The following is a 13,580-nucleotide window of genomic DNA, read 5'->3' as shown; positions in this document are numbered from 1 at the left end:
GTGTCTTTCTTTGCCGTCACGCAGCTGCTTCGAGGACGACGAGCCTCCGTGCGCAGAGGAAATTGAATTTATGGCGGATTGCCCCGTCCTCAAAAGCGCCGATCTGGATTCAGACGTGGACATAAACATGGCGGGCGTCGATGAGGAGGAGGATGTGAACGAAGGACTCAAGGGAGGGGGACGCCGGCGAAGCGGCGCCAACCATTTGCCGCCATCCGGTGTCCTCCGAGACTCTCCATGACAACAGAAACGTGGAACAGTGTGAGCATCGGTAGAAAATGTCAAGGTTTCCTTTTCGGTAATTTAAATGGTTAAGAGTAGGGCTTTTTTTTTTTTTTTTTTTTTTTTTAGATTTATTTATTTATTTATTTATTTATTTATTTAGAATTTTAATTAAGCGGTGCTCCGGGGTGCTTTTTGACCGACAACCTGAATTAATTAATTACACAAAACAAACCGGGAGGGCTGTTATCAGACGCGGGGCACCTCCAGAAAACACACAGTTTACTAAATGCGGGCTTTTTCGGGATTAAATAAATGAATCGCTCGGATTTATTACGATTACATTTCAGAGATAAAACCGCGAAGGGAGATTTGTCCGATAAGCCACCTCAACTCGAGATCTTTCGGAGTGTGAACGGGTGAATGTAATCCGGCGTAAAGCGCTTCCGAACGGCGGGTTGATGAAAGCGCGATGCCCCGTTCACCCTAGCAATACTATTTCCCCCAACTTGACTTTAACCGTGCTGATTTTAAATGCTAAATTGGTAGCTATGGAAACCACTGATGCTCCGCTGTCTTTCCAGCGCATAGATTCGGCGTTTCGATTCGATCTCGGCCCGGTGCGGTGAAACCGACCCCTGCAGATCGATGCTAAATATTCACTTCCCGCGTGTCTCTCTCAGTTTCCGGACGGCAAAATCTCTATTCAAACACTCGTGTCAAATACTTCGACCTGGAGATGGGAGGGGGAAAACAAAACAAAACAAAACAAAAACGCAGGAGGCTACACTTAGCTATTCTAGTCATTTCATCAGCCACCAGGCGGCGTGACCACCTTTTATGATCTGTTGTTATAGTCTTATTGGTCCGGACTGGCCTCGTGCACAAACAGGCAAACACCAACAGAGCACCTCCAGCACAAACGCACAAACCGACGTCAAGACAGTCAAGACACCTCCTAGCGTCGTAGCGCCCTGTTGTGGTATTTTCACCCCATCCCGGCCTTGAAAACCCCATATTCTCCGTCCCTCCGACGACTGCCGTCTTCCTACGTACGACATGTTTACAGGATGTCGGTGTTTTTACACGCAGTCACCCAGCGCACACCGTTTTACCGAGCGGCCTCCGGCTGCAGGACGTAAACAAGTTTTCACACCGCATGTTGTTGTAATAGTTAATGTATTCACATTTACGACGGCCGCAAGCTCTCTTTTCAAATGAGCCGCCCGATGAAGACGCCGCTTCGCGCTCGTTTCCTGCAGAACTCGGAGGCTTTCGTAGAAATGAACAAGAGGGGGCGGTTATTGTCTTCAAGTAAATCACGCGGGGGGTGACGTCGTTTCTTCGAGCTGAAAAGCCACAAGTGCGTTTGGCACGTGGGCCACCGGAGCGCGTGAAAAAAAAAAAGAAGATTATCCCGATATCTGCAAACGGTGAAACGGTGAAGACGGTTTAATCAAAGAGAAGTAGTAGAGGAAGAAAAAGGCTCCTGTGGGTTTTCAATGGCTGGGAAAAAAAAACGCTGTCGCATTCGGGGTGGATGCCGAGCGCAGCGACAAGCAAAAGCACCGCAGCGTCACTCGTCAAGACGATGCCGGAGATTATTAGCCGAACACAGGTTTGCTTTATTTCATGTTGGAATAAAACCATGGACACAGAATTAAGTGCATTGTAGCAATGTGATTTCGGTACCGCCGGATGCTGCGGGAGGTCTGACAGGAGAGGAAATCAAGTGTTTTGTGCAGCAATTGCTGAATGTTACATGTGTAACCCTCTGCCAGAAAGCAGGCTGTTAGCTAAATGCGTCGTCCGTGTGTGTGTGTGCGTGTGTGTGTGTGTGTGTGTGTGTGTGTGTTTGAGGGCCAAGAGGGCTTAGCGTGAATGTATACATAAATGAAAACATTTAAGGCTCACCTGTCAATTCAAGCTTTTCCAGAAAAATAAAAGCCATGACCATAAGGTTTGTAAATGTAGCATGCTAGCAATTTTGATGTTTGTCAATTTTTGGTAAAATATGGATATTGATGCCAGTTTAATGCATATTTACCGCTGATACACATAATTTAAACGCAATTTACACGCAACACAAGACATGTTGGATGTCGGAGGGTGATGGCTAAAATGTTCCATCCGATGCTACATGGCGTCCGCGTGACATTAAAACCCGCCGCCGTCAGAGTAATCTGAAAACCCTGACGCCTCGTGTTCCGCACTTTTAACCGAGACATCCGAGCGTCCCCGCTTGTTCTGAGGGTCTGCGTCCCGGCACCGAAGACGAGCTTGCCGGCCCGAGCTGCGCCCAATCGCCCCGTGGCGTGACCAGAAATATACCGTGTTCGGTGGTTCTGATGTACGTACGCGTCATGTGTAACCAAACCCCTTCTCGTACCGTGTGAGTAGTTGCAGCGGTGGGAGTGTGTCTTGTACGGCGCACAACAACAGCGGCGGCGTTCGAGCGTTATTGTTGTGTTTAAGCACCCGGGGTGATGCATTTGAGTGTTTACAGATTCCATTCGACATCTGGCTGTGCAGTGACATGCGAGATACAAATCCCGAGCAGTAAAACTTTAAACAATGACTCTGGATGGTGTGTTTTAATTTACTGCTGTTTTCATTATAATAATTAACACTATCTTTATCATTATTATCATTATTGTAATTGTAATTGTAATTCCATAAATAGGTAGATGCGCTCACACGTGTGTGTGTGTATTTGTATGCATATAGGTGTACACCTGCCGACACACACACATCTATGTATGTTCAATTTATTATTCTTACATGCATATTCAATAGTGTCAATGTAGTGTGTGTTTAATATTTGGCACACTATATGAGCCTTGTTTCAATGTTTCCAGTCAAATGTTATATAAGATAATAGTTTGCTTTATTTCCCCTTTGAGGAAATTCAAAATGAATGTGTGTGTGTGTGTGTGTGTGTGTGTGTGTGTGTGCGTGTGTGCGTGTGTGTGTGTGTGTGTGTGTTTTCTTCAGCTTGTAGTTTAAAGGACCGTGTCGATGGTTATTAGCATTATTATGATAATAATAATAATAAAAAGAAGAATTAGAATTGAATAAAACAAACAAAGTAATAATCATGGCAATAATAATAATAATAATAATAATAATAATGATAAAATATGATAAGATTAGTAATCATTATTATTCTTCACATTATTATCACTGAAATATAATTTTTACATTTTCTTTAAATGTTAAATATCATTATTCATTTATTATTAATCACATTTTTATGATGATGATGATGAGGGGAGGGGAGGATGATCATTATTATTATTCTTTTAATAATTATCTCCATTTTTATAAAGATCAACAGCAGAGGAGGTCCAGCGTGTCAGAGCTGAATCTCATTGAGTAAATCATCAGATTTCTCTGACAGCCTGCTTGTATCTCAGTGTGGAGGCAGCAGAGTGAGTGATATCATCCAGTCTGCAGTGCACTATTTTTAGATGCAAGACACCTTACGGCCCCGGAGAGTGATTCACTTCTGAATGTATAAACCAGGTCCTCTGCGGCCGGGCAGGATCCACCGGGGGGCGCTGTTCGGGCACCAGTCGGGATCCTTCCCGACGCATGAAAACACCCCACGGTGGAGCGTCCGTCCGTCCGTCAGCGAGACCCTCATGTGAATATCACGTGAACGTACATCGTAAAATGACCTCGCAAAGTAAAAGGCTCTAAATATCGCCAGATATTGAAGCCTTGCTTTGTTTTCCGATCCATCCAAAATATCTGCTCCAAGCAGAATTTTAGATTTATCTCGATGTATTTACACCTAAAGGTGTTTGAGGTGTCTGTCTGGGTTCTTCGGTTTCCTTCCATGCAGGAGGTTCATTGGGGAACCCGATTTGGGATTCGAGGATTTTTATTGTCGTTCCACTCTGAGAGAATGGAACGATATGAGTTGTGTATGAGATATGCAAAGTTGATGGAAAACGAAAAAAAAAAAAGAATATGACGGAACTCTATGAGCAAATATGCAAATATAAAGGAAATACCCAGAGGTGGATAAGAGGGTGACTGTTTGTATGTCTCTATTTGGGACGGACAGGTCTAGAAAATAGAAAAGGTATCTTGAAAGAAAGAATGTCTGAATGATTGTATGTATGAAAGCTGTTGTGCGATACGGTTAAATAAAAAGGGATGGGCTGTGTCATGCTCTCTATGAATCCAACTATGTTGGTCTTAAAAACACCTTTTTGCCTTCTTGAGTTGCCGGAATAAAGACATGATTTGAAAACTCGTAACTTTATTTCTGCTGTTTAACCCTTTTGTTTTTCAGGTGATTCCCGTTCAAGGGTTTTTCTTCATTTGACCCCTGGATATCCGACACCAGTGGTCATCAGGTGAACTTTCAGTTCTAACGCTTTCCGTCTGACTGCAAGAAGGAAAAACATCCACGCTAGAATCCAATCCTTTTTAAGAGATCTTGCTTGATTAATTTAAGTAAACAAATGGAGGTATTGCAAAAGTATTCATCAAGTTACAACGTGACTCTGGGTTCTTCTCAATGCGCGAGTGTCCCGATATCGCCGTGGTGAAGTTGTAGCCAAGTGACGGACTGAAAAAGTATCCTAAACAAATTTGAGGGAAATAAATCCCCCATACAGATTTGTGGAGCGCAGAATGCTGCGGCCATTAAAACATGAAGTAAATCCATCGAGCTTGCTGACTTTGGCTGGAGTCCTTGTTGGCAAGTGATGCTCTGGACCAGGGGTCTCCAACGCGTCGCTCGCCAGCTAGCAGTAGCCAAAAGAGCCTCGACAACCTCCACCTTACTTCCAATCAGATCCACAGGTGTCCCTGCCTCGTCCTTATACAAAATACTATTGGCCAATTAGTTGTCACATTAGGGACAGCGCGTGTTAGATGTTCAAGAGATAAAGTCAGGCTGAGAAGGCTTAGACAGAGACAGAGGAAGGATGGCTGGAACTGCCAGACAGGAGATTTAGAAGAAGACCAGAGAGGAGGTTTATGGATGAAGGGAAAGAGGACAGGAAGTTAGTTGGTGTGAGAAAGAGTATGCACAACAGAGGGTTAGATGGAAGAAGGCGATTGGCTGCGGTGATCACTTAAGGGATTCTGGTACAAGGCCACCAGTGGTAACCAAGGTCACTAGTTTGACCTAAGGACACCAATCGGAGTCAAGGACACCAGTCTTAGCCGGAAACACTCGTCTGACAGAAGTACACCGGTGTGACTCAAGGATACCAGTCTGAGCGAAAGGACATCAGTCTTACCAGGGGACACTCGCCTGACAGAAGTACACTCATCTGACGCAGGGATACCAGTCCGGGGACACTTGTCTGACCCAAGGACTCCAGTGTGAGCGAAAGGACAACAGTCTGAACCCAGAACACTAGTCTTACAAGGGGGCACTAGTTTGACAGAAGTACACTAGTATGACGCAAGGATACCAGTCCAACAGAGGGACACTTGTCTGACCCAAGGACTCCAGTCTGAGTGAAAGGACACCAATATGAGCCCAGCACACCAGTCTTACCAGGAGACACTAGTCTGACATAAGTACACTAGTCTGACTCAAGTATGCTTGTCTCAACCAAGGACACTTGAATGACCCAAGGACACCTGTCTGGACCAAGGATATCAGTCTGACCCAAGATCACTAGTTTGAACCAAGGTCATTAATTTGACCCAAGGTCACCAGTCTGAGCCCAGAACACCAGTCTGACAAAGGGACAGTGATCCGACCCAAGAACACCGATCTGACCAAGGACGCCAGTCTTACCAGGGGACACAAGTCTGACAGAAGTACACTAGTGCGACCCAAGTACGCTTGTCTCAAACAAGGACACTTGTATGACCCAGGGACCCCCAGTCTGAGCCAAGGATACGAGTCCATTATTGGTCATACATGGGCCATCTACGGCTTCCTTAAAACTCTCGCGATGTGGCTCTGTAGCAGCTGTCACCAGAATGGCCACGGGGCTGCTTTGTGAGGCTCCCGGGGTCGGCGAAGAACGAAGGAGAACGGTCAGTGATGATTTTGCATCCTAAAAATGTATTTGTGCCAATAAACCTTTCTTGGCGTCGTTGCCAGTTCTGTCACGTCTCGGCGAATTAAGTCACCACGGGGCTCCTGGAAAGTTACCAGATCTAACCACAAAGACGAGTTGGCAACGGGAGCTGTGAAGAGAGCGAGGGGGGAATCGTGGGGGCTCGGTGGGAGACAAAAGAGGGAGGTGGGAAATGAAACAGAGGAGGAATCAGCACAGAGGTGAGAAAAAGAAAAGCGGGCTGCGAAAAGAGAGCAGAGGACAAATAGAAAGCTGGTCTTGAGGCAGTTGGAAACCACAGCTTATTTCAGACTGTCTGTCGGCCGGGCCAATGGAACATGAAATTGAATTATCTTCTCTATAACTTACAAAGTCAACGGAGCCGAGACGGGTTCAAGATGGGATGCGGGGAGACGGATGGGGGGGGAGCATCAGAGGAGAGGGGATGGTGTGAATTGAGGAAGCTCCTCTTCTTTCTCTGTCAGACAATATTGGCTAAATTCTGCCGCACAAGTTGAATCGGAGGAACGTGATCGCCACGAGTCGTACATCATGTGGACAGACCATCGGGCCTAACTCAGCTTGAAATTACATCATTACGACGGAGGCGAGCGAATGGACTGCATGAAGAGCCCAAAACGTGAAAACCCGACGCGCGGTGGAGGCTAAGTAGCCGCGGAAACCGGGGACCAACCGCTGGACGTTTAAGATCGCGCTTTGAGTTCTGGATCAACCTCGGTTTGGACCGGGTTGATCTAGAACCAGACCGGGAGAGCAGATTCCAAGCTCAGGGAAAGTAAAAAACAAAAAAAAAAAAAACAGAATCCAACAAATTAGCATTTTATCACTGCCGTTTCAGTTCAAAAACAGCAAAACAACCTCTGTTATCTGCCTTAGTCTCGCAGGAGCACAATTACCGATCCCAGTCCAAATGAGTAATACTCGTCATCCATCTCCATGACAGTGGGGCACTTTAAGGATGAAGTAATGACTCGAGTGGCGTGCTGGTTTTAATCAGTGCAGAAACCTGAACTGTATTTTTACAAACTTTTCTTTGTGAGGAGGATAATTAGCGCGGAATGTCGACCGCGTATTTTTGTGATCCAAATCTTTGCCGATAAATACATTGGTATGACGAGTACCACTCAGTATGCATACGCGCCACTATCTGTACAAACTAGAAGTGCCAACTACCATTTGAATATCAAAATGTGCAGCTCTATAAGCACATTCTTACCCGTGGTGTCATTCTATTGCGCTTTTGCTCATCAGCATTCTCGCTACTATGTCCAGCTTCTCACAACAGATAAACATACAGCGGCTATTTTGGATCCACAGGGAGGACGTGCTAGAGAGCTGAAGGCAACGGAGGATGCTCCAACTGTGGACGGTCCGACAGCGCGTTCGCTTTTGGATCTTATCGTTGACGCCTGACGCGTTTTTGCATAGGGTTTATCTTTCAAGGTGTACTCGGACTGAGCTCATTCATTCATTCATTCATTCATTCATTCATTCATTCTCTATGAGGCTTATCCTGCAATTGTGGGGTTGCTGGAGATTATCCCAGCTGTCATTGGGCGAGAGATTGGGTTCAACCCGGACTGGTCAATCGCATACAGAGACGTAAAACCATTCATCCTCTCATTCACAGGACATTTAGAGAAAACCATTCACACTTTCATAACTCTCTCTTTAAGTGTACATTATGTAGAGTCGAGATGCACAACCATTCACTCCCTCATAGTGAGGCCTACAACAATTCACCTGGTCATTCACAGGTTATATATAGACAACCATTCACCCTCTCATTCACACATTACATAGAGACATGCAACCAATCACATGTCATGTTTACACAATGATTCACCCTCTCATTCAGGCATCATATAAAGATATAAGACATTCATCCTCTCATCCTCACAACATTTAGACGCGACCACTTTGTCATCCACAAGTCATAAAGAGACATACAACCAGTGAGGTGCAGTCAGTAGAGGCAGGGGAGGCCGGGCCTCACCTGTCATCAGGGAAAGAAAAAATGCAAAATGAAAAAAATAAATTAAATGGTTATATCTATTCAGTGATTTGTACTATGAAGTTATTTTCCACGTAGCTACACCATTTTTTTTTTTTTCAAAATCGCTAAAAAATCACATTTATTGTTCGTACATGAAGAAGAGACGTGCAGTGACGCGGCAACCGGCTGAGCCCACTATGGATTGCGGAATGATACTGCTAACTGTGCTAGCATGCTACGCACTGAGACCATAGTGCTGTTTCTGTGGATGTCACTATTAAAAAAACACTTTTAATATATGATCTAAATTTCCATAGTTTAGCTGATTTGTCTAACGTCATTCGTCAAAAGATGCATCCTTTCATTCAGACGTTACATAGAGACATACAATCATTCACCCTGTCATTCACATGTCATATAAAGATATACGGCATTCACTCTCACATTTGTACGTCATATAGAGGTACTTATTCACTCTGCCATCCATGAATCACGAAGATATACAAGTATTCACACATTTAGAGAACAGTCATCCTCTCATCCATGCATCATATGGCGACATACAACCATTCACCCTCTCATTAACACATCGTATAAAAATGTCTCAGTCATCCACAGGTCATAAAGAGACGTACAAGCAGTCAAGTCATGGACGGGAGAAACACACAACCATTCATCCCCTCAATCACTCTCTCATTCGCATGTCACGCACAGACAACTATTCACCCTTTCATTCGCGCGTCATAAAGAGACATGCAACCATTCGCCTGTTATATAAAGGTATATCACATTCACTCTGTCATATACACACAAACACGGCCGTCCTCTGCAGTGACTAAATGTGTGGGAGAAAGAAGACCAACCCTGCCCTCTCCGAGCAAAATGTTTGAGATGAAAAAGGCAAAACAGAATGTTTCTCCGAGGAAAAGGGGTATCTTCCCGTCCGCCGTCCAGCCCTCCTGTTTTGGACAGGATGAGAATCCCATGGCGTGTGTTCCCTCAACTTAAGAGATTTCACATTGAACATTGGCCGGATTAAGCCGTTCTGGGGGAGCTGCTAAACCTAATACAGTCTTCAGCCACTTGTGGATTTAAGACTAATTTGCTGCCGGCCGGGCATCACTAAGTAAAGTCATGGTTCGGAGGCAGGGACAGCGGAGCGCACACTCACAAGGCACCGGAGGTATTTGTAAAGTTACGCTAAAATAGCTTAAAACTTAGCCGATGAGTTAACATTTCCTATCCGAGTCATAAACCCACACATATCGGTTAAGGGAACGCTTCCAGAATCTCCTCCCGCGCTCCGACGGCGGCATCGGGCACGGCTTGCCGTGACTCCGATGCCCTTCAGCCCGTCCGAAGAGGATTCATCGGTGGATTCGGTTCCCTGGCACTACTCGTGCACCGGCGAGGCGTCCTTGAACGAGACGCGCGACGCCTAATTGCCCCTGATCAGTGAGGCTGGCACCATGATGAATGTGTGTGCATGCATGCATGTATGTGTGTGTGTGTTCTGTGCTACGCTATGCTACGTAAACAGCAACAATAAATGAATGTAATAACCAGGCCAATACAGATGCCTCACATATTCATCCAGACTTTTGGCGTCTGCGTTGGTAGAACGGGCGTCCCTCTGATTTGGAGGTCGGCGGTTCGATCGCCGACCCGCGCGCACGTTTGCCGACGTGCCCTTGAAAGATGCACCGGATGCTCCAGTTGCCGCCGATGTTCTGGTTTGGCGTCCGCCGTTATCGGTACGGAGCGAATGGACGGAGGAGATCGGTGAAAGGTGATTAACAATTCATATTAATACCAGGCAATTGAGGGTCTCCTTTCCGGCTGTGAGGCTTCACCCTCTCATCTACACCAATCCAGAGGTCAAACGTGGATGAAATGTGAAGAGAGATGTCTTTTTTTCTCCCCAAACTCCCCGAAGTAAGCCCGATCATTATGGGATTATGGGACCATTTGCCCGAAGTCTCTGAATCCAATCTCATCTCCCTCTCCTCTTCTCACAGCGGTTCGCATCGCCGCAAATTCTTCTGCTTCTTTCACAATTTCAACCCCTCCCTCTTTCATTTTTTTGAAGAGGTGGCTGCAAAAGGAATGGAAAAAGAGCAAAAAAAAAAAAAAATGGATTTGTATCTCTGTCTATTTCCTTCTTAGTTTTGTTTGTTGGCTTATTTGTTTTGGTTCTGGCCCCGGATCATTTAGGTAATGTTGTGTTTAATCGAAGCGCTGGATATTGTTGTGCCTTCCCGTGTATCTGGGGAACCCTCGCTTCTTTAACTATTCATGAACTGTGCTGCGCCTGTGAACCTACAATCCCCCCCCAACACACACACACACACACACACACACACACACACACACACATATACGCTGGAGCTGTAAAAACAAAATCTCAAAGTCTTTTCCGCAAAGCATTAGATCCAGCTCGAAGCTCCTCCTCGTCTTAATCTCCCTAATTCCATGTTGAAATATGAGGGGATTATACGTACATTAGCACACCGCCATTCACGCGTTATTACCACGTCAAAGGTGTTCGCGTGTGTGACGTTACGACACACACACACACTCACACACACTTATGTAATTTCAACGCACCCTCATGGTCGGTTGATTGTCTCCCGAATGTGACACCCTATTCGGAAGGGTCTTTTAACCAACAGGCTCTTTGGGAGGCAGATCTTTGTGAAGGTTCCAGGTTCAGATTGAGGTTCCTCCTCCCTCTTTTTCCCATCTCCCCATGAAGCTGCTGCAGACGTGAGGTGTTTCCGGTGAACGTGTGAAAAGGCGGACTTATCTCCGCTCCCTCTGTGGCTCACTCAATTATATGTCGTTTCTTGTCCAGTCAATGAAAAACAAAGGAGCGCAGGAGTGTGATTTGTGTGTTTGTGTGTGTTTGGGGCGGGTGGGTTGTTATGTGCCAGACGATGCCCCGGCCGTCTCGTTGCCCGGCAACCTCAGAGTGATGTCAGTTTGCTGTATCAGTGTTGAGCAAGCCCGGCTGTTTCCTTTCAGATAGGAGTTCATTGTCACGAATCCAAACTGCAAAGAAGAAGAGGCCCTTTCCTCCCCGCTGGGGGGGGGGGGGGGGGGGAGTCAAGGCTGCGACAAACACTCGGAGATTCACACACGAGACAAAAAGACGGTGAAAAGGGGAGGAGTCAAATCGGTCGGGAGAAGTGAAGACCAATATTCATTGGTTCAACTTCTGTGCCGCTTCTCCTGCGGACATACAAGTACTCATCCTCTCATTCCAAAGGCTGGGAATGTGGGAGTTCCAACCAGACACCTTCTGGCTGGGAGAAGGTGTCTGGTATCTGTCTGGTATCTGCTGTTATTTCAACCTGTAACCTCCCCGCAGCTCGAACCTCGGCAAAGGTAAAAGTCAGGGCCGAGAAATCCTGTGAACCGGACCCAGAAGACCACATATCATCCTTCCTGCCGTCTGCTGGGTATCAGGCAAACATGATAAGCAATGTAAGACAGCGGTAAAAATGATAGAACAGTAACGCAGTGCTACTTCCACCCGCCATCAAGGAACGCAAACATAAAGTACGGTTCAAACCGCGGAGTGGAACCGGAGCAGGGAAGTCCTTGGTTGGATTCTTACAAAGTTACTTTTCTGCGCAGAGTTTCATGCAGGAGGTACATGAAAGATCCTAAATTGCCCAAAAGTGTGAATAAAAAGATGACTTGTATGTTTTACAGGAGCAGAAAGAGAGAACAGTGAACGGTTGTTGTTTCTATAATCATCTGAAAATGAGAGGGTGAATGGCTAAATTTCTATATGACATGAATGGAGTGAAAGGTTGAATTTCTTTATATGATGTGATTAAGGGTGTGAATATGATGTATATATTACCCCCCCTTCCTTTTCTGCATGTTTTTTTTTTTTTTTGCATCTTTGTATTTTTGTATTGTATATTTCTTCCTATAACTTATTTCTGCTTTCTTCAAAATGTCCTACCACAAGGAGCCTGACATACCACATCAAATTCCTGTGTACATTGCAAATTTGACAATTAAAGCAATTTCTGATTCTGATTTCTGATTCTGAATATATATATTTTATGTGTAAATGATTGAATGTCTCTGTGACATGTGACTAAAAGGGTGAATAATAGCATGCAATTGCAAAGGTCAGTCCTTCTCGAATAGGGGGGCGCTAGCAGTGGCGCTCATCGTCAGACACTGAGCAGGGAGTATTAGCTCTATGGTGTAGGGCTTTTTTTTGCACCGATACGAAACGCAGTAAACAAACCCTCAAGAGACGACATGAACATTTTTTTAACAGGGATGAAAAGAAAGGCGGAGAGAGACGAAGATAATGAGACAAAAGAAAGTCACCCGAAAGCAAAGACGCGGAAATATGACGAAGAGTTCGTAGCGCTCGGCTTCACTGTGACTACGGTGGGAGACGAGGAAACTTAACACTTAAAATCTTGTCTGTTACAGACTAAAAACAATGTTAATAAAGTTATTCTTTGTTGTAAGTTGAACTATACCTCTTTCTTTTTTGTTTTCTTTATTGTTAGTAAGGTTATAATTTTATGCAGAGGTGTACTTATAACAGTTTTATAGACAAATGATATTATTTATAGTCGCGGCAGAGAGACGGGGGGGTGCGAATTGTTTTCTTCTTGCTAGGTGGGAGCGTAACAGAAAATAATTGAGAAGCACTGGCAGAGGTGAATAATCGCGGCCCTGTTACTGATCCGGGGATGAACCCCACCTCTCAGCCAATGACAGCTGGAACTGGCTCAGGATGAATGGTGTAAATAATGAATGAATGAATTAAAAAGAAAATCTGCCTTTTGTCTCCAACCCTGTCAAGGTCTTGGTCTTGACATGTATATTAGTATGTATAGGAAATCTTAATATATTAATAGTTTGAAGCAGGAGTGTCAAACTCAAGTACACAGGGGGCCAAAATTCAAAACTGGGACAAAGTCACGGGCCAACATTGATATTTATTCAAAAAATTTTTCCTCCAGATATAACAATGTACCTTTTCATATGGACCCAAACAGCTTTTGCTTAAAAACAAAATATGGAACAAGCATAGCTTGATACTATACAATACATAACTTAATATTGCACACATGCAAAATCCTGTTTTCTGCCTCAGTAGCAGGGTGCCAGTATCAGCATAAGGTCGCTATGACTACTGTACGCAGAGGAGAGGGCGTTTATGGGTCCTGTTGTGATTTTCGTGCCAAAACACCAGCAGAAAATTCTGGGATTTGTAGAATTAGCGATACATGAACTGTAGACTACCGGCGGGCCAGAACTAA

At 45.0% G+C, this 13,580-nt stretch overlaps 1 protein-coding gene across 1 annotated transcript in view; it reads left to right on the top strand.

Annotated features, from left to right (window-relative positions):
- The window catches only part of agbl1 (AGBL carboxypeptidase 1), an 81,832-nt gene extending 79,629 nt beyond the window's left edge, over positions 1–2,203 (top strand). Inside the window, exon 27 of the mRNA XM_086163244.1 lies at positions 25–2,203. Coding sequence (XP_086019370.1) covers positions 25–241 — 217 coding nt within the window. The 3' untranslated portion in view covers positions 242–2,203. The remainder of the gene's footprint in view (positions 1–24) is intronic.
- Positions 2,204–13,580: the final 11,377 nt, after the last annotated feature.

The sequence above is a fragment of the Fistularia commersonii genome, chromosome 17 (assembly GCF_037954325.1).
Source record: "Fistularia commersonii isolate RoL2024-O1a breed Wild chromosome 17, RoL_Fcom_v1.0, whole genome shotgun sequence".
In the NCBI taxonomy this organism is placed as follows: Eukaryota; Metazoa; Chordata; class Actinopteri; order Syngnathiformes; family Fistulariidae; genus Fistularia; species Fistularia commersonii.
This window is presented reverse-complemented; position numbering and strand designations above follow the sequence as displayed.